This window comes from Mobula birostris, chromosome 4, assembly GCF_030028105.1.
Source record: "Mobula birostris isolate sMobBir1 chromosome 4, sMobBir1.hap1, whole genome shotgun sequence".
In the NCBI taxonomy this organism is placed as follows: domain Eukaryota; kingdom Metazoa; phylum Chordata; class Chondrichthyes; order Myliobatiformes; family Myliobatidae; genus Mobula; species Mobula birostris.
The window spans coordinates 62,279,645-62,302,247 of NC_092373.1; the positions used below are offsets into that span (position 1 = coordinate 62,279,645).

The window sequence follows — 22,603 nt, forward strand, 5'->3', positions numbered from 1 at the left end:
AATTCCACTTGACTAAAAGAAAAGATACACTAAGGATTTATTTTCCTCTATTTATGAATTTAATCAATGAATAGCAGTGTGCTTTCAATTAATTATTCTACTTTTAAAATGTTTTAATTTAAATTTTAAAAAATGTACCTTAACACCAGAAACATTTAAAACAGTGATAAAACCCTCTGTCTGAAGGAAGCTATCAAACGCCACCAGAGGAGTGCTAGAGTCAGGGCTTAAATTTCTGTGACTCTTTGGTGAGGCATACTTTCCAGTTTCTAGTTTTCTTTTGTGCCTCAGGAGGTAAACATCACTACAAAAGTAGCCCAGAGACCCAATACAGGGTGCAGGTCATATCAAGAACAGCGAGCTCCAACAAATGAGATAACACGACCAAACACTTATGAGCGACGATAATGATTTGGATACTTTGAATAGCTGAGATAAGTTAAGTATTTAAAGAATTATTTTGCAAGGAATCCAATCAACTGTTCTTGCAAATGAATAGACTATCCACCTTTAATGTGCCAAATGCTTCAGATTGATTAATTTACAGCATACAACTTCAGGGTTCTAAGGTTCCATTGCTTTGGACGCAACAGAACAGGAGGGATGAAAGGAGGGTGGGTGGCATTACTAGTCAGGGAAAGTGTCACAGCAGTGCTCAGTCAGGAGAGACTGGAGAACTCGTCTAGTGAGGCTTTATGGGTGGAACTGAGAAACCAGAAAGGTATGACCACGTCAGTGAGGCTATGCTACAGACCACCTAACAGTCCTAGGGATTTAGAGGAACAAATTTGCAGAGATTGCAGACTTTTGCAAGAAATACAAAGTTGTTGTGGTAGGCAATTTTAACTTTCCACATATTGACTGGGACTCCCATAGATTAAAAGGACTAGATGGGATAGAGTTTGTCAAATGTGTTCAAGAAAGTTTCCTTAATCAGTACGTAGAAGTCCCGACAAGAGAGTGTGTGATTCTTGATCTGCTATTAGGCAGGTAAAAGAAGTTTCTATAGGGGAACACCTTGCATCTGCTGAGCACAATGCCGTTAGCTTCAAGTAAATATGCAAAAAGATAGGCCTGGTCCACAGGTTGAGAATCTAAATTGGAGAAAGGCCAATTTCTGATGTATCAGAAAGGATCTGGACAGGTTGTTTCCTGGCAAAAGTGTACTTGGTAAGTGCAAGGCCTTCAAAAGTGAAATTTTATAGTACCAAGCTTGTATGTGCCTGTCAGAATAAAAGGTAAAGATAACAGGTATAGGGAACCTTGGTTTTCAAGAGATATTGAGGCTCTGGTTAAGAAGGAAAAAAAAGAGGTGCCTAGCAGCTATGGGCAAATAGAAACAAATGGGTGTTTATGGAATATAAAAATGCAAGAGAACACTTGAGAAAGGGCTAAAAGGAAGACATGAAGTTGCCCTAGCAGAGAAGGTGAATGAGAATCCCAAGGGCAAAAGGATTGCAAGGGATAAAATTGGTCCTCTGGAAGATCAGAATGGTAATCCATCAGTGAAGCCAGAAGAGATGGGGGAGATCTTAAATATTTTTTTTGCATCTGTAATTACTCAGGAGATGGACACAGAGTCTATAGAAGTGAGGCAAATTAGGGTGGATAAATCCCCAGGGTCTGACAAGGTATGCCCTTAGACCATGCAGAAAGTACAGAAATTGCCAGGGCCATAGCAGAGATATTTAAATCATTCGCGACAGGTGAGTTTCAGAGGATTGGAGAATGGCCAATGTTATTCTGCTGTTCAAGAAAGACAGCAAAGTAAACTAGTATATTATAGGCTGGTGAGCTTGACATCAGCAATGGGAAAGTTACTGGAAGGTATTCTGAGGAACTGGATACATAAATATTTGGATAGATATGGACTGATTAAGGATAGTCAGCATGGCTTTACGTGTGGTAGGTTATGTTTAATCAAATCATATAGAGTTGTCTGAGGAAGTTACAAGGAAAGTTGATGGCAAGGCAGTGGATGTTGTCTACATGGACTTTAGCAAGGCATTTGACAAGGTCCCATATGGGAGATTGGTCAAGAAGGCTTAGTTGTTTGACATTCAAGATGAGGTAGTAAATTGGATCGGACATTGGCTTTGTGGGAGGGGCCAGTGAATGGTAGTATGTGGGTGCATTTCTGACTTGAAGCCTGTGATTGCCACAGTATCGCAGGGATTGGTGCTGGGTCTGTTGTTGTTTGTCATCTAGATCAACAATATGGATAATAATGTAGTTAGCTGGATCAACAAATTTGCTGATGGCACAAAGACTGAGGACCATCATGGCTTGCCGCAGGATCTTTATCACCTACAAACATGGGCTGAAAATGACAGATCGAATTTAACGCAGATAAGTGTAAGTGTACTTCTGTAGGACCAACTAGAGTAGGTCTTACACAATTAACAGTAGGGCACTGAGGAGTGTGGTAGAACTAAAAGATCGAGGAATTTTTTTTGAAAGAGGCATCAAGTAGATAGGGTCATAAAGAAAGCTTTTGGCACATAGGCCTTCATAAATCAAAGTATTGAGTACAGGAGATGGGATGTTATGTTGAAGTTGTATAAGGTGTTGGTGAGGCTTAATTTGGAGTATTGTGTGCAGTTTTAGTCACCTCCCTACAGGAAAAATGTAAATAAGGTTGAAAGGGTACAGAGAAAATTTACAAGGATATGACTGGGACTGGAGGATCTGAGTTATAAGGAAAGTTGAATAGGTTAGGGCTTCATTCTTTGGAACGTAGAAGATTGAGGGGAGATTTGTTAGTATACAAAATTATGAGGGGTATAGATAGGGTAAATACAAGCAGGCTTTTTCCACTGAGATTGGGTGGGACTACAACTAGAGGTCATGGGTGAAGAATGAAAGTTGAAAAGTTTAAGGGGAAACATCTTCACTCAGAGGGTTGTGGAATGAGCTGCCAGCACACGTGGTGCATGCAAGCTTGATTTCAACCATTAAGACACATTTGGATTGGTACATGAATGGTAGGTGTATGGAGGGCTATGGTCCTGGTGAAGGTCGATGGAAGTGGGCAGTTTAAATGGTTTGGCATGGACTAGATAGGCCAAAGGCCCTGTTTTGCTGTGGTGCTTTTCTATGGCTCTATGACAACTGTTAGTTTCAATTGGATTCTGAAACCTGCCAAATTTGTTCTGATGGAGACACAAGCAACCGCATATACTGGAATGTGGAGCAAAAGTGCTGGAGCAACTCGGCAGGTGAAGCAGCATCGATGGAAGCAAAAGGATGAGGCCATGTATCATGATTGGAAGTGCAGAGGGAAGATAGTCACTGGGAATCAGTGTGAATCCAGAGCTGAGGGAAGTCCCAGGCACGAAATTTTCTCATGATCATGAATATTGATTTCTCTAACTTCTGGTAATTTCTGCCCCTCTCTCCTTTCTTTTTCCATTCTAGATCCTGGTCACTCCTTCTCTCCTGCTCATCACCTCCCTTTGGTTCTCCTCTTCTTTCCTTTTCTTGCATGGTCCACTGTACCCCGTTGTTAGATTCTCTCTTATCTCTTCCACCTATCCCCTCCCAGTTTCTAACTTTATCCTCCCTCACCCACCCATCTCCTCCCCCACCCCCACCATCTGGACTCACCCATCACCTACCAGCTTGTACTCATTTGCCTCTCCTCCACATTCTGTCTTCAACCCCTTTCTTTCCAGTCTTGTTTAAAGGTCTCAGCCTGAAATGACTGTTGAAACCCCTCAGTACATGCTGCCTGACTTGCTGAGTTCCTCCACCATTTTGTGCTTGTTGCACAAAAAATTTGCTCAGCTGGTACCATTTTACCACCGAAACATAATCAGGAAAGCAGAAGCAGCTGGTTTTGTGAACTCAAACATGTTCTCTGCCACTCCTCCTCTACAGACAGACTGGAGGATCAGCACCAGAATGTTTCAAGGTCTGGAATGTGGCAGTTACACTTGTCAAAATGCATGTTTAAACTAAGAAAGATTTTGAATCTATAATCAGAGATGCAAAAACAGCCTCCCGCATTGCTTGGCTGCTGTCTGCAGCTTGCACAGGAATGGAGGAAAGATATTTAGTTTGTTTTGGCATGTTAGACTGACTTGTCCTTTAAGTGCAATGACTCAACATGACCCAAGTTGCTTTGTCTCTTTGGCTCATATGATTAACACAGAGATATGAATCAGAATGACTAATCTTACATTGTGGCTGCATTCCTTAAAATCTGCACCCTGAAGCAATACATTCCTAAAGCACGAGTATATCTGCAGACAGGTCAGGTAAGAAACAGAATACACCTAAACTACAGCTCAAACTTGTGTCTCAGTTTTTTTTAAAACCATGTTTGGGCAAATTTAGTCAAAACACACAACAATGTGATGCCAAATTACAATGGGGAGGGGTTTACCACTGCCATTTTTAATTTTCTCCTGTGTGATTAGACGGATTGGTAATCCGATATTCCACTAAATGTCAAGATCAGAGGATTTCTTTTTAATAGAGTGGATTCCGGTTAATTGGGTAACATCAGGACCAGTATATTTTCGCCCAATTAAGCAGCTATCCCAATAGCCAAAGTTTCATGGAAATAATTAAAAGGTATAAAAAAGACAAAATACCATTCAACTTAGTAGTTAATTGTGAAGTAAAATGAAATACAGAACAAATTAGAACACTGCTTTCGTAATATAAAACCATATTAGTTCCTATTAGTTATCGACAGAGGAATTCATCCAGTGTACGCTGAGGTGTTTTTTTGATTGACTGTAAGTGAACAGAATCAGTGCAGATACATACTATAAATAATGGACTGCCTTCAAACAATGCTTTTGATAAAGATTTGAAGGATGTAATTATTTTCATTGTAATATTCAAAACGATTGACGATACTTTCAAATTCTTCGTAGTTCCTAACCTGAAGAAATGAAGTCATTTCATTTTTTCTCCCGGCCGTTTCTTCTATCTCCAAACCTGAATGCTTAAAATTGGGAGACTGTTGCCGAAGAGATTCTAACTAGCATCAATCGTGTGTGCTTGTGTGGCCGTTACACACCACACTGTGCTTAGAGTGAACAGTTGTAATTAGTTATTTGCATTAGTGTTTGTGTTCAAAAACAATGATTTTTGTCACTGGTAGTTGGTGAGAAATATGCAGTACAACTGTTCTGAATTGTCTTACTGCCTATTTCTCGCAAACTGGTTCCACACCTCTTGCCCCAACTTCACAACTGTCAGGAAAAGTTTGGGAAGAATTTCAAAATTTAATTAATTAAAATGTGTTCAAAGTAGCAATATTCTTTTATAAATATAAAAGCACTGTATATTTGGAAAGATAGGACACTGAATTAACGTAAGTAAATTGCACTGCCAGCCTGGCTTTCCCAAGGTCAGGAAACAAGTTTCAACTTTGAAGAGTTATATGCCTTTAGCAACAGTTTTCAAGGCATGAATTCCCACTTTGCCAGACTCTTAGTGCAGTTTATTATCTCCTCCATATCCCCAACACTTAAATTTTAGGGTTAAAGCTACTTTTAGACAAGCCAGTTCCCATTGCATTGTATTGGAAAGTGAGTGGAAGAAATCAGAAAAATTTATATTTAAAGATAACTGAAAGACCTCTCCTGAGTTAAATACAAGTCAAATAACAGGCCACAGAAAAATATTTTTGAACTGGGTAGTAGTGGGATATTATACAACTTTCAAGCCATTGGGTTCATTTATGCATCTTATGTTTTTAAATAATATTGTTAAGGGATCTTTTATATTCTTTTTAGAATTCTATTGTTTATCCTTTCAATGAAATGACTGCTTCTATCAACAAGCTTGGATTAGAAATGGGGAGAGAATGGTTTGGAGTTCATGCAAGCCCATGTTTGTGAAAAGATTGGGCGAGGAGGAGTTAAATCTCCAAACTCACTGAAGTCAACTTTCCAAGATAAGGTCCCTGAAAAATCTGACACCCAGAGATAATGGAAACAGCTATTTTAATCTGGGCAAACATGAGGAAATCTGCAGATGCTGGAATTTCAAGCAACACACATAAAATGTTGCCTCTGATCTGGGCCAACATTTACGTGCCGGGTGGCACCTAATTAATTAGCTTGTTTATTTTGGCTTTTTTTCTTAAAGATGTGCTGGGTGCGTCCCGGCTACCGCTGCACCCCTGCATGCTTCGCGGATCTGTATCGGTCGGTGGCCTGGCGGTTGGGGACCACTGCACCACCCCAACCTCCGACGACTCAGCCTAACACACCATCATCAGTGTGCTCGGTGCTGTCTTCCCAATTCCAGTAAGTGATACTACACTGTACATACATTATTTCTACTTTATTTAGGCTGTGTATTTTTATGCGTTATTTGGTATGATTTGGCAGCTTCATAGCTTAAAGGTTACTGGAGAGTGATTTTGCTGAGAGCGCTTGCGCTGTGTTTCTGCCAAAAGCGCTTGCGTGAGATTTTCGCTACGGAGAACAGTGCAGGCAATGATTGTAGGGAAGTATTTCTACTTTATATAGGCTGTGTATTTATATCATTTCCGCTTTTACTATATGTTACTGTTATTTTAGGTTTTATGTGTTATTTGGCATGATTTGGTAGGTTATTTTTGGGTCTGCAAATGCTCACAAATTTTTCCCATATAAATAAATGGTAATTGCTTCTTCGCTTTACGACATTCCGGTTTACGAACCGTTTCATAGGAACGCTCTACCTTCGGATGGCGGGGACAAACCTGTACATGTGCTGGTAAAAGTGAAGTGCCTGAGGGACATGTGGGACAGTATGGCAGGGTGGTACATGGGCAACTACTGGGAATGCTAGCAACAATAAGAGATATCGCTTCTTTACAGGGGAAGTGAGGCACTGACTGGGAAGAGGTGAGAGTAACTGGGGAACGATACTGTCAGCGGTTCAGAGAGCTGATGAGCCAGCCATGGATTATGTGGAATATAGTTATTATGCTTATGAGGAGTATTCAGGGTTGGACCCAGTCTTCCTGAAGGTGCTGAAGGAAAGCCTGAGCTGAGCCCAACAGGAAGTTTTGGATTTGGGGATAGCAGTAGGATTGAACTACCCCGCAACAACATGATGGACTGGTGAGATAGACCAGAGAAGGGGAAAAAGAAGCTGTAGTGGATGTAGCTGCTATGACATAACAGACCACTTGCTTTGTGTGCCAGCAACCAAGGCACCTAGCAAGGAGTTGCTAGAATAGATGTGGATGGGTAAAGCAGATGATTTGTTACAGCTGTGGCTTCTCAGACCATGGTTGGAGGCAGTGTCCTGAAAAGAGAGGACCCACCAAAGCAGGCAGAATCTACAGCACTGCCCTCTGTTTCCGATTTGACTGCTGACTAGATTATAGAGCTGGTGAGATCAGCATCCAGGTCGGACAAATGGCTGGTGGCTGTGGTGGTCATCCACAGACATACACTAGAGGTTTACCAGGGCGCCAACCAACGTGAAACATTAGTGGACATGGGGCCATCAGTATCGATAACTGCTCTACCCTCGCCAACGACTGGGTGTACATTACCAGTGCAAGAGGTGAAACAATGAGGGTGGAGAGCAGTCAGCCGCTGGTGCTTGAATTTGAGGGAGTGCTGCTTCCTGTGGGTTTTTGGATGTGCCCAGACAATGGAGGTACTAACCTGGGGAGAGAGACACTGAGTAAGGCAGGTGCTATCATAGACAGTGAACAGTGATCCACAGAGCAGCTAACATGGCCCACAGAGAGGCAGTAGCCCCAAACAGGGAGAGGGCAGAGGAGGGGAGATCCCAAGCACAGTCAGGAGCTGTTAGAAGTAGTGCAGTTGCATGAGAAGGTAGCAGTGATTAAAGTAGAGGTCACGAGAAAGGGGATACTAAGGAGCAAAAGGGAATGACTGGGCAGACATCAGCGCAAAGAGGGCAGCAGAAGAAAAAGAGACAACAGAAATTACAAGTGTAAAGAAAGAAATACAAATGACAATTTAGTAAGATTATATGGAGGTGTGAAGGACCATTCTAATCAGGTTAATGCATTGAGGGATAGCGCAAGACAGCAACAACACATTGCTGATCAAAGACAGCCAGAAGGAGAGACAATAGTCCTCCCACAACCGGGTGATCAAGACATGGTAAAGGAACTGCCTGAAAAGACAGGTTTCGCTCCCAGGTGGATAGGATCACAAGTGGTTCTCCAGATGAATGAGGCCTGTAATTGTGTACAGACCCAGTGAGGGAGCCTGTGGATAAACTGGACTCTGGTTAAACCGTACGATTCACCTTGTCACCCTCACAGACTGAGCAAGGGATCAAGTGTACCCAGTAACAGCATCATTGCAGAGAATCTAAATGATGAACACCAGCAGGCTACATCAGTTCTGACCGCACCCTGATGACAGCAGGCCCACAAGAAGTGAAATGCAGAAGACACCGAGAGAGCGTTACAGCAAGCCGAGAACAGTGTGTTAAAGTAGAGCGGTAACCGTGGTCTGTAATGAAGGCTGGCTCCTGAAGATGGATGATTATTTGTATAGATCAGAACAGAAAGATATCAGAGAAAGTAGATGGGAAGGGATCAAAGTTACAGCAGAGACATCAGGATGCACAACTTCAATGGCATGGCAGACTGAGAAAGAGAAGTTACATACAGCCTCTGAAGGCAGTCACCCCAGCCTGAATGGGGAGTAACTATAAATGAGCTGCACCCTTTTAGTGGTTGGGCAAGCGATCGGATGGAGGGGGTGCCACCGGGGTGAGGTCTTTGCAGCCAATCAAAAAGAAACCGCCCCACGCCCTTCTACGTTGATGAAAGGGTCGGAAAGACTAATTTATCAAATCATTCTGACAATCTTTTGTCATGGCATGGCGTGTAAAATGTTGCCTGTGAGCCTTGCTGGTGCCCCTGACCAGAGTGTAACCACTGATAGCCTCTGCGGAATTTTAGCTATCAGAGAATGAAGGAGTGAAGATAAAGAATGTGATTAAACTGGAATCGGCCAGCAGGGAAGGAGGCAACAGGCATTCGACAGAGGAAACTTCCCCACTCTTTTTGGAATTCTATCAACTACTTTATTGATTTTACTACTATTACTTATCCACATCAGGCATAATCTTAAATATAGTTCTCAGATTTTCTTGCAGCATCCTCTGTTCCAAGAAGAACAATCTCGTGGTCAACTGGAGCTCTTGGGTATCAGCCATCTTAATTCCCCTCATCACTCTCACACAGGCAATTCTGTTTTCAGCCTCCTCCACTGCCAGGCTGAGGCCAAATGTGAATTAGACATACACCACCTCATATTCCATCTGAATAGTCTATAACCTGACAGAATGAACCTCAAATTCACCAATTTCCAGTAACCTTCTCCGCCCCCCTTCCTTTTCTCTCTCCTTTGATCTAGCTGGTCCTCTCTCACACAGCCTTCTTTCTAAAAACCTCACCCCCAAGCCCCTATCACCCAGTCTCTATCCCATCCTCCATTACTCTATCTAACATCACCCATACATTCCTCCCATTGGATTACCTCACTCACTGTTCTCATCTGCCCATTATCCCTCCATTATTTGGTTCCATGCTTTTCTAACAGATTCCATCATCTGCAGCCCTTTATTGCCGTCACCTATTACCTTCCCCTGTTGTTAATTCCAGCTTCCTCTCTTCCCCCCCCCCCATTGTCTCCATCTGCCAATCAACTCTTCCTACGTACATCCAACCACATTACCTGGTGACCCGGTTCAATCCCCACCACTGCCTGTAAGGAATTTGTGTGACCGCGTGGGTTTCCTCCGGGTGCTCCAGTTTCCTCCCACAGTCCAAAGACGTACTGGTTTGTAGGTTAATTGGTCATTGTAAATTGTCCCACGATTAGGCTCAGATTAAATAAGAGGATTGCTGGGCAGTATATCTTTAAAGGCCAGAAGGGCCTAATCTGTGCTGTATCTCAATCAAATCAATCTGTTTACCTTGACTCTCTTCATATTTCCTACCAGAGTATCTCACAGTTTATATTTCCAAATGTTAGATTTCATCTGCCACTTTTTCCCCATTCTGACATCCTCCTTCAGGGCAACAGTAATCATTCTCAGATTTCTCTATAAATCCAAGTTTATATCATTTGTAAACCTGAAAAATTTGTCCTATACGCACAAATCTGATGCTAAGATACATCTTAGATGTACTGGGACACATAATCAGTGACGTAACCTGGGGTTATTGGGTGTTCTTTTTTGGTCTTTCAACATCAGATACTTTCGCCCAGCCAACACAGCCAGGGTTGATCAGGCCCCAACTTGCTTCCCTGCAGCAGTGGTCCATGGGTTACATCTCTTGATCCAAAGCCCATTCAGCAGCTTCTGTGATAGTCCTGATGGTTCTTCTCTTTGCAGCCCCCAAAATGCCAAGGGGAGAGTAGGTTCTGCAGAGCGAGCAGCCAGCAAAACCTATACACTCCACCCCTCTCAGGCACTGTCTTACCAGCTCCTGGTTTTTGGCTTTGTTATGCCTTCTCAATCCAATCTTCCCAAGGCTCTGTCAGTTCTACCATGACCACCTGCTTCGAGGTTTCTGACAGAATGATTATGTTAGGCCTCAGTGATGATGAAGCAATGAAATCAGGGAACTTTAATTGCTTGCCAAGACTGACTTTCAGTTGCCAGTCAGACACTATAGTGAGCAAGCTGGCTGGTGATCTGAGCTGAGGCTGTAGTTAGTCTCCAGCTTTGATAAAAGTTACGGGTTTTCTGGGTTTGTGGAGGAGTTTACTGTTGTTAATAGTGGAGGAGATATTTTCTGCCACTGCTTTCAGTACCTGGTCACAAAGCCAGTGGTAGCAGCCATCTTGCAGAGTTTTCCAGCAGCTGCTGAGGATGTATTCCAGGGTCAGAGAGGACATGACAGTGCCTCGCTTTTGGCCCAAGCAAAAGATATGCTGGACTAAGCAGGACATGGTACACAGCCAGGATCATGAACCTGATGTGCTGGGTTCTGCCTGCCAGATATTAGACCAGGAGATCTTCTACTGCAATGCAGCCTCCCACCATGTGCAAGCTCCCTGCTGGCCCATTACTACTGTCCTGGTGGTACGCACATCCTTGCCAGCTGCTCGTACCTCTTCCTGGACCAGTTTGTGTCTGTCCTTGCCCTGACCCCTGTCGAAGTGGCACAGCCCCACCTGAACAGACATCACTGTCCCCACTGGATCCCTGTGCCTCAGACATGAGTCAGCCATCCCTACTGCATCCTTGGCCTTCCACCTCCTCCCTCAGTGCCTGCTAATGAGACTTAGGGGTCACTGGAATCTCTGTACAGCAGCAATTCTCTTGTAGAGGAAACAATAAACTCCTCGTTCAAGCTGCAGTTCATTTCTCTTCCCCTATAGAGAAACGCTACGTTTGAGGCCCAGCCATTTTTGAAGGCAGCAATTGACCTTTCTTTCAAGGGCCACAACTGTTGACATGGGTACCTCATACACCAGCACAAGCCAGAAGATTCAGGTGTGGATACCATGCTGATAGATCCAGGCCTTGAACTTGCTAGGTAGGCCTGACTTGTCCACACTGCTGAGCTAGACTTTAACTGCTTGATGGTCTTCTGGATAGCAGCCGCATCTCTTACGCTGCAGTCAAAGACCTTCCCAGGGTCTTGACTAGTTTCTCAGAGATTTATGGGACAGCAATACTGGGAGAAATGGAACTTGCCTGTGTCTGCTTTCTTTAGCATCACAGACCTGGATTTCTCTGGCTTGAAGTCACATCAAATTCTGACAAAATTTAATGGACAAATATTCAAGTTACAAACAAACAAACTTTCCTTTTAAAAAGCTACTTCTGTAGTACAATGTTACATCATAATGAAAAAAAATCATGCTCTGTCTCTGCATGACGAATGCTTTATTGCTCAGAATAACACAGGTACACCACAAAGCTACAAGCTTTCCCCTGCTTTACTTGCTATACATACACATGATTGTGTGGCCAAGCACAGCTCCAATGCCATCTTCAAATTCGGAGACTGTTGTTGGACAAACCACAGGTGGCAATGGTCAGCTTAATGAGTGAGAGAGGTTACCCAGTTGAGTGGTGTCACAAAAACCACTCACTCACATCAACAAAACTAAAAGGCCTGATTGTTGACTTCAGGAAGAAGGAGAGCAAATGTGCCAGTCCAGACTGGGGTTGGGGGAGGAAATCAAAGGTTGAGAGAGTCAGCAGCTTCACATTCCGGGGTGCAAACAGATCCAATGACCAGTTCTGCGCTTAGCACACAATGCAATTGTAAGGAAAGTGCACCAGCATCTTTACTTTGTTAGGAGATTAAGGATGTTTTGCTTATAAATCAAAGACTCTAATGAGCTTCTATAGATGTATTGTTGAAAATATCTTAACTGGTTGCATCAAAATCTGATACGATTTTAATTCACTGGAACATTAGAGGCTCGAGAGATTAGTTGGTTCTGCCATTATATCACAAGTACATTTCTTCCCACCACTGGCAGATCTACAGGAGGCATTGATTCAAGGCGGCAACATCTTTCATCAAAGATGCCCACAATCTGGTCCATGCCATCCTTTTGCAGGGCGTACAGAATTCTGAAGCCCCACACCACCAGATTCAAGATAGCTATTTCCCTTCAATCTCTTGGTTCTTGACTACTTTGCTCTAAAATTGACTTCAACAACACACACAAAATGCTGGAGGAAATGAGCAGGATAGGCAAAATCTGTGTAGGGGAATAAACAGTCAACATTTTGGGCCAAGACCCTTCATTAGGACTGGAAAGGAAGCAGGCAGAAGCCAGAATAAGAAGATCAGGGAGGCATGGACTACAAGCTGTTGGGTGATAGGTGGGGAGGAAGGTAAATGGCTGAAGGAGGGAGCTCATAGGAAAGGCAGTGGACCAAGGAAAAATGAGGAGGAGGTAGAGAACCATAAGGGGATGATGGACAGGTCATGAGGAAGGGAAGAAATGGGGAAGAGAAAAGGGGTGGATGGGGGGGTGAGAAAAGTGGGGTGACTACTGGAAGTTAGAGAAATCAGTGTTCATGCCATCATGTGTCTAAAATTAATTCTATTTTTTGGTGAAATTGTGTTCAGTAAAAATTCTGTATAATTTATGCTTTATGTTTTCCCTGTAAATGCTGCTTATACGATGCTATGTACCTGCGATGCTGTGGCAAGCAAGTTTTCCATTGCACCTCTACTTGTGCATATTGCAGTAAACTCAGCTTTGACTATTACCTGAACTCAAATGTGAACAGTCACATACAGGCACACGTGACTCAGGCTGTGAAAGCTGAAACTCACAAAATATTGCCAGGTTCACTTTGCTCTTATAGTGTTTATAAAAATCATTTAAAGATCACAAGATCACAAGACAAAGGAGCAGAAGTCGGCCATTCGGCCCATCGAGTATGCTCCACCACTCCACCATGAGTCACCGAATTATAGGAAAGAGGTCAATAAAATTGAGAGAGTACAGAGAAGATTTACTAAAATGTTGCCTGGGTTTCATCTCCTAAGTTACAGAGAAAGTTTGAACAAGTTAGGTCTTTATTCTTTGGAGCGTAGAAGGTTGAGGGTGGACTTGATAGAGGTGTTTAAAATTATGAGAGTGATAGATAGAGTCGACGTGGATAGGCTTTTTCCATTGAGAGTGGGGGAGATTCAAACAAGAGGACATGAGTTGAGAGTTAAAGGGCAAAAGTTTAGGGGTAACATGAGGGAAAACTTCTTTACTCAGAGAGTGGTAGCTGTGTGGAACGAGCTTCCAGCAGAAGTGGTTGAGGCAGGTTCAATGTTGCCATTTAAAGTTATATTGGATAGATATATGGACAGGAAAGGAATGGAGGGTTATGGGCTGAGTGCAGGTCGGTGGGACTAGATGAGAGTAAGAGTTCAGCACGGACTAGAAGGGCCGAGATGGCTTGTTTCCATGCTGTAATTGTTATATGGTTATATGCTTATATAGCTAAACTATTCTCCCATCTAGTTCCAATTTCTGGCTTTTTCCCCATATCCCTTGATACCCTGACTAATTAGATACCTATCAATCTCCTCCTAAACACCCTCCACAGCTGTATGTGGCAACGAATTCCATAAATCCACGACCCTCTTGCTAAAAAAAATTCTCCTCATCTCTGTTTTAAATGGGTACCCTCTAATTCTAAGACTGTGGCCTCTTGTCCTGGACTCACCCACCAAGGGAAACAGCCTTTCCACATCTACTCTCTCCAACCCTTTCAACATTCGAAATGTTTCTATGAGATCCCCTCTCATTCTTCCATACTCTAATGCATATAGTCCAAGAGCCGACAAACGCTCCTCATATGTTAGCCCCTGCATTCCAGGAATCATCCTCGTAAATCTTCTCTGAAACTATATTACAAAGCACCCTCACTTACATAAATGAGAATCCATCATCAGTAGATGTGATCAAAAAGTTGGCTGCAGAATGAACAGCCTTCCATTCTCTTCAGCCAGAAATAAATTTCATTTGGTGTTTTGAACTGATATAAATTTTGATAGCAATGATGGTTTACAGAAACAGCACTTAGTCCAGCACATTACTGCTCCTTAGAAGTTAGGTATATTACCTCATCATAAAAATAAACATATTGATATACTGATATTTCAGCAGCAGTAAATCAAGCAGTGATGTTAATTTATCATTAAATTAGAATTTGATTCAAGAATATGGGAGATATTAAATGCACCCTATAGAATTTTACATATAGAATGTCTATAAATAAACTGCCTTGGGAAACTATTATCATAACTTCACCAAACAATCAACAGAAATCCTGGAGATACCTTGTAAACACTAAATTTATGATATTCTCTAGAAGTTATGGTATGAAATAGAAAGAATATCAGTTAATTTTTAGTTAGAAACTTCAGAATCAAGAATATTTATATCAATGTAAACCTACCATAGTAAAGTCTAATGCACAAGGCCAACATCTAAATAAAAGCAACTATAAATTACAGACATAGAAACAATAAGACAGTTCCAACTACGACTTACTTTAATTTATTTGATCGCAAGACATGAATGTTTCTTACAATGACATGTCCCTAAACCAGGATGGAAGTTAATGCACAATCACAATAGATCTTGAATCACAGAGGTCAGACAAGGTAAGGATGACTAATTTCCTGTTCTGAAGAACACTGATGAATCAGATCGGTTTTACAACCATTCAAAAGTTTCTGGCTTTACATTAACTGACTTTTTTTATGAATTACAGGTTTATTGAAAAAGGGGAGATAAAATTCCCCTGACACTTGGAGGGATTTGAACCCACGTTACTGAAGTGATGATCAAACATCACTTGTTTGCCTGAAATTTATTGTTTTTAAAAAGTCTGTGATGATTCTGTTTCACCTAATCTTCATCAAATTTCATGAACCCTCCATTCTGATAAAGTGGTCCGACTGTCCGTCCAAAGTCGAGTTCTGGATGATCCGCAATGAAACCTTGCAATGACCAATTGCATTAATTTCAGCCTCTGACAAATTCTGTTCCCTCACCACACTGTTTCGATTTGACCCACTGGCAAACATCGCACAAATTTAATTCAGTGCTAACCTTCCCTGGCATTTACTGTTACAAATAACATTCATTTGACTCCAATCTGTCTGCTGCTGGAAATTTCAAACATATCTTCCTACCTCCAAAGTATATTCCAATATACTGGACAGCCTCACACACTATAAATTTGCCTCAGTGCCTGCAAGCCTTAGCTTAATATTTTATTATGTCCCTATTCAACCAACAAACACTGTTGCCTTCCCAGTGCACCAAGATTTGAATATCGTCATGCCCTCATCTACCCACCCCACTCAATTTCAGATTTCACCTTATATTCAGCAACCCATCATAGTCCGCCAACTGTGGACACTGTGCATTCCATAATCTCTTCAGCCGACCATTTTGTGACTATCCTGGCATCAACCTAGGTCCTTAATAATAGGAAATCCACTACCCTGGCTCTTGCACTGACATCTCTCTGTCTCATACATCTTTCTGAAAGACTCCCGAGTAAACCTCAAGTCACCAGTCTGATTATCTATTTTGTTTGTTTATGATTATACTCCTGTGAAACATCTAAGAATGTTTTCTTTAGGGACTGGCTATATACAAATGCAAATAATTGTTGATGCCAAATGAATAGATTCATTAAAATGATCAAGTGTAAATGAGCCTAATCAGGTTTGGAATGAACAATCTACAGGGCACAATGCAAAGTGGAAGTTAAGGGTCAATGATTTTGATCTATTTTCCTATGTATAAATTTTGCCCCTTTCCTTTTTTTAATCTTGTCCTGACAGACAGTTTGGAGGAGTACACTTTATGGTTTTGTTTCCAACTCTAGGGAAACACAGAATTTGAGCATTAAGCTGAGTATTAAGGCTTAGGTTAAACACTAAAATGGATAAGAAAAAATAATCTGCTCAGTATACTTTGAAGGTCTGAAAGCAGAAACAATAAATTTTTAATGAATTTCTAAAGGCTTCCTCTGACTGTGATAAAATTCTCTATCGACTCCATCAATTATGCCACACTTCAATTCCAGAAAGAAAGGCAAATGATAATGGCAAAAAAAAAGTGCTATTTGAATTCAAATATGTGGGGACTTCTCCACCCCAATACTGCTACCTTTTCCTTGAAGGCATTTTCAGATAGTTACCAATGCATTTGAGGTATCACTTCAACCTAGCAAGCAAGTGAACATTACAGAAATACAATAATTTCAAATACCAGTTAAAATGTAACTTTACAAAGCATTCAGGGTCATGCAAACGTGGATGTCAAGGGAAAGATTTTTTCATGCTCCTTTGCATTACTAACTCTCAAATTTGCACGAAGAAAACTAATCTCCCATTTTAATGCAGTTTGCCATAAATTCCAAGTTGCTTGTTAATCTCACTGACAGTCTTGGTTCTACTCACCCTAAAAGACATATGAAATCAACAAAGCAGCCCTGCACGTCTTTGTAAAAAAGATTGTTTTTAAAAAGCGCATACATTTTAAATATTTTGTTCGGATTCCACATATACTCTAACCACAGGTCTCCTACAATCACATTACTTTTACATTTGAATCACAATAAAATTTCCAGTGGTGCAAGACAAACCACTTTATAATGGCACATTTGTGGTATAAATGAGAATGTCTATAAATTAGCTCTACGAATGGATATTGAATTTAAAACTGCATCACTGGAACACTAAAAGAGACAAGATTTGTCAGCGTATCCTATCCATCAAAATAATTTCCTGTTCTCAGAAACATGCATACATTTGTTTTCTGCTTTTATCCATGCAGGAACAATAGCTAAGCATCAAATAGGAGCACAACAGAACATCCCAGTGCAGTGAAAAGTTAGCTACAAGTTTGACGCATTTTTTAGTTAACATGATTAAGTCAAATAACTGAATGGAGAAGGGTTAATATTAGTATAACTAATTTTTCTTAAGGAATTAAAAACAGGTAGGTACTACCAATGGTATACACATTAAAAGCCCTCTTTGGTCAAGTGGTTTAGGGTGGTGGTGACGGCAGGCAAGTCTGGGAAGGCTAATTCAAGAATTCCTTACACGTGCAAGAGTGGATAAGGCAGGCAAGCATGGACCCTAGCTGTCTAAAATAAAACACAGTGGTGCTGGTCACAGTGCTCTTATGAGATTAATGTCCAGACAACAGGACGTTAACAGGAAATCGAAAAAATACTACTAATGGGTGGAAATCTGAAACACAAATAGAAACTGCTAGAAATACTCACTGTGTCTGTGAGAAGAGAAACAGTATCAGTGTTTCATACAAGAGAACCTCCAAAAGACATTAGTAAACTCTGTCTCATGTTGGTCAATGTTCAGTGGGAAAGGTTACACTTTCATTTTTCATGGTTTGTTTTCCAGACCTTGTGTTTCCATGTTCCAATTCCATATCTGCCGTATTTCATTTACTATAATTGTCCTGTATTCCATTTTTAACATTATGCTTGTCCAAAACACTTAGAAAGCAAGAAAAGGTTGATTTTATTCTCTGTCGATTCTACACACTCACTTCTTACTGAAATTACTTTAAAATGGGTTCCAGGGTGAGCTAGCAAAGTACTAACAAAACTAGCTTGGTGGAAGGAGTCAGAGGTGGTAGTGGAGGGCTGTTTAGGAAGCATTCGCAATGCCTTCCTTGTACACTGGTTCAAATATGGACCAGGATGATGGGAGGAATTGGCTCTCTGTGCAAAGAGTTTGACCAATCTCCAGGGTAATTCCCAGGGAACCCAACCAAAGGGAAGTTTACAATAAGCAACACACAAAGGCACTAAAGGAACTCAGTGGATCAGGTAGTGTCCATAGACTGAACAGTTTGGGTCGAGACCCCTTATCTGGACAGGAAAGCAAGTTTCAAATTCAAAGTAAATTTATTATCAAAGTATAAGTATGTTACCGTATACTACCCTGAGATTAATTTTCTTGCAGACATTTACAAGGAGAAAAGAAATACAATAGAATTTTACAGAAAATTATCACCTCACCACATAAAGGATGTGGATACTATAGAGAGAGTGCAGAGGCTATGTGCTAGCAAAATTCTAGGCAGTTTCTAGTGTAGGTTACATGCTCGGCACAACATTGTGGGCCGAAGGACCTGTAATTGTCTATGTTCTATTATGCATAAATAGACAATAACTGACAAACACCAATGTGCAAAAGACAAACAGGGAAATAAATATAATACCGCAAATATGAATTGTAAAGAGTCATTGAAAGAGAGTCTGTAGATCGTCGAATTAGGTCAGAGCTGTGGTGAATGAATTTATCCACACCGACTCAGGAGCCTAATGGTTGAAGGGTAATTACTGTTTCTGAACCTGGTGGTGTGGTACCCAAGGCTTCTGTACCTCCTGTTCAACAGAAGGGGGCTTTGTCTGGATAGTGAGAGTCTCTGAGGATGATGAAGTTTTTTTGTGACAGTGCTTCATGTAAATGTACCATGGTCTGAAGCCTTTTCTGTTCCTGAGTAGTGGTGTTTCCATCCCAGGCTGTAAACCAGATAGGATACTCCCTACTGTGCAAGTATTGCAATTTGCCAACATTCTGGTGAGGGGCCGAATGCACGCTAACTTCTACAAAAGTACAGGTGCAGTTGTGCCTTCTTTGTGATGACATCTGCCGGTCCCAGGACAGATCCTCTGCAATGTTAATGCCAGGGAATTTAAAGCTACTGACCATCTCCACCTCCATTTCCATAGAGAAGGCTGTGAGAAAGTGGGGGAATAGTGAAGGGTAGAGGCGAGGTGGAATACGAGCTGGCAGGTGGTAGCTGCATCCAGATGATGAGGGGTGTAGTAAGCAGATGAGGGTGGGAGGAGAGTAGGAACAATATCAAAATCCAGGAGGTGATAGGTGGAATCACCTAGTTATAATTGTTAATGTAATTATTTACAACAGTAAAAACAAAAATTGCAAACGTTTGTAAATTTATTATAGCAAGCTTACTGGTGAGTAAAACAGGACATTGCTACACTGGCATTTGGTAGAACAGGGAACAATACAGCACAATACAGGCACTTCAGCCACAATATTGTGTCAACCTTTTAAACTACTGCAAGATCAATCTAACCCTTCCCTCCAGCATTGCCCTCCATTTTTCTATTGTCAATGTGCTACTTCCATTCCCCTAGAGCAGCGGTCCCCAACCACCGGGCCGCAAAGCATGTGCTACCGGGCCGCGAGGACACGATATGTTTTGGCGATAGCAGTCAGCTGCACCTTTCCTCATTCCCTGTCACGCCTACTGTTGAGCTTGAATGCACGCGAGGTCACTACACACGCGTCATCCATGTCAGCGGGGGAAGAAGATCAGCTCCCCGAGCTTGCAAATGACGGCGGGCTGAAAAGTATGTTTGACATAACATCTCTGCCGGCATTCTGGATCAAACTGAAGGCTAAATATCCTGAGATAGCCACGAAAGCACTGAAAACGTTGCTTCCATTTCCAACATATCTCTGCAATGAATGCAACGAAAACTAAATTGCAGAATAGACTGGACATAAGGAACCCCGTTCGAGTATCGCTGTCTCCCATCACCTCTTGATAGGACCGTCTTGTTGCAGGAAAACAAGCCCAGGGCTCCCACTGATTCAGTGATATTGGTGTGTTGCAATGATTTTATATGTTCATATGGGGAAAATATGTGCTGTGCTGTGTGTTTAATATCCAATCATTACTTAAAATGTTATGATGCTATTGACTTATATAACCATATAACAATTACTGCACCGAAACAGGTGATCTCAGCCCTTCTAGTCCATGCCGAACGCTACTCTCACCTAGTCCCACCGACCTGCACTCAGCCCAGAACCTTCCATTCCTTTCCTGTCCATATACCTATCCAATTTTTCTTTAAATGATAATATCGAACCTGCCTCTACCACTTCTACTGGAAGTTCGTTCCACACTTACTTCAAGCTCTCCTGATAATTGATTTATCACTATATTCACGCGAGGAAAATATGCGCTGTGTGCTTAATATTAAATTCATTAGATAAACCCTTTTAGAAACGAAATTGAGTGTATTAGCCACTTATCACCTATATTGCGTTTGTGATTAACACCTCCCCGAACAGAATCGCCAAAAACGAATTGTTGAAAAAAATCGGCACGTACACGCATGCGCACATCAGGCATGCGCACTGGTCCCTATGCAAGGCTTCATGGTCATTGTAGTCTTTTTCGGGGTAAACCCAACGTATTTGACTGCTACTCTTGTTTGTTGGCAACCCTACCACCCCTACCCCACCCCCCCACCCCCCCCCCAGTTGGCCGGTCCGCAAGAATATTGTCAATATGAAACCGGTCCGCAGTGCGAAAAAGGTGGAGGAACCCTGCCCTAGAGAAGCCTGCGATAAAGTGGGGGATAACTAGTATAAAACAGTAAAGTGTAGGGGTGAAGCAAGAACTGGCAGGTGGTGGCTGCATCCAGACAATGACGGAGGAATCGTCAACAAAGTAGACAGTGCAGCAACTGATCTGGAAACATTATGCGACATAACATTACCAACATTCAAGTGTTATAGTCTAAAATTAAGCACTGCTTACCGGGTCCAATTAATTTTAATCCACACCCTTCATTCAAATAGTATGCTAGCTAAAACTAATGACAATGCTTCAGTTGGGATGGAGATGGAAGAGAGTAGGCGGCAGATATCATAGATCCAGTGAGATCCCAGTTGGGAGATAAAGGGAATGCCGGAAGTGGGAGGGGGGGAGAAATTAAAATGGTGATCAGCTTAATGGAGAGATTGGCTTCCCAAAACTAAAATAAAAACAACTTCTTCCTTTATTTTAATGAAACATGTGCTCCAGCTGGCAAGGATGGTGTGGGAGATGCTGGACAAATGTATGACAGCAATGGGATTTCCATTTTTTTCCACTTCCCATTACGAGGGACACAGAACCACACTGTAATCATCCATCTGCGATCAGCTAAGTTAGCTCTGAGCAGGAAATGAGCCTGACCAGGGTTAGAACCAACTCTTTCAATCATTAATTCAACTTGAATCTTAGCAAAGACATAAACAGAGGAAAAGATCATTTACTGATCAACGTAGGATCAATAAGTGATCAACTTTTTGGAACCCTTCACAAATCTACACAATTCTACACATACAAAGTAACTCATTAGTCCCCTGTTGCTCAATCTGTTATAAATCACTTAATACTGTGCTGATCTATTGCGTCAAATACTCAGGGATTGGGAAAAAGAAGTGCCTGCTGAGAACTGCCAAGTATTATTTCTAGGTGCTATAGTGCATAATACTGTAGTTATTTCAAGAGAATCTAACTAAATGTGCAATAATGTGCCTGTTGATTCCTTAATTCTGATTGATTCCTTCATTCTCATTATTTACCGGGCTTTTGTTTTAAGCATACTTTTCCACTCATGATTCTTGCACCCAAGTTATCTTTGCAAAGTATATTTTAAGAACAGATTTGTTGCCTTGTGACTTAAAACAACTCTCATTACTTTGACTCACTTTTGCAAAATATAGAGGCAGATGAGGTGAATCACTCTCAAACAACGAATTTCTGCATGAATTGACACTTAAAATTAATTCTGATATTGCTTAAAAAAGTTCTAAAATCTATTACAGCATAACAACATCACAGATTTAAAAGAATAGTCTCCTGAATTTCATATAAAACAGCTGAACTTACTGAGTTACAATTACTGCAAGTCCAAACAGATCTTGTTGGTATTTTACTCAAACTGAAACACCTACGAATACCATCGAGACAATAATATGAGCTCATCTTACACAATAATCCAACACATTTCCAGAAAATAAATAAATATAATTATAACTCACCAGTAGCCTAGATGTAGCTGTCTGCTTGAGAAAATTCATTGTTTAGTATTTCATGTTTCGAAGGACCAAATCACTTTGAAGCTTTTCAGACATTAAAACAGACCTATGCTTGTTGGGACATTGATTCCAATGTTCCTTATTCAGTAGGTCTCTGTAGGTATCATATTACACTTCAACTTCTGCTTAAGTATTGTGAAGAACTGACAGAGTTCTCTTTCGTTACGATCCTTATAATCAAGAATCATAATAGTAAATCTT

General features: G+C 41.4%; 1 protein-coding gene across 6 annotated transcripts in view; it reads right to left on the bottom strand.

Moving 5' to 3' along the window:
• schip1 (schwannomin interacting protein 1) overlaps window positions 1-22,603 on the bottom strand; it is a 214,553-nt gene that overhangs the window by 165,918 nt on the left and 26,032 nt on the right. The window contains exon 1 of one of the 6 annotated variants that reach the window (XM_072255443.1): window positions 22,346-22,426. The exons of the other annotated variants lie outside the window; for them this stretch is intronic. Within the exon in view, the coding sequence (XP_072111544.1) occupies window positions 22,346-22,384 (39 nt within the window). The 5' untranslated portion in view covers window positions 22,385-22,426. Of the gene's footprint in view, window positions 1-22,345; window positions 22,427-22,603 lie in introns of those variants that run through there. 6 annotated transcript variants of the gene reach the window in all.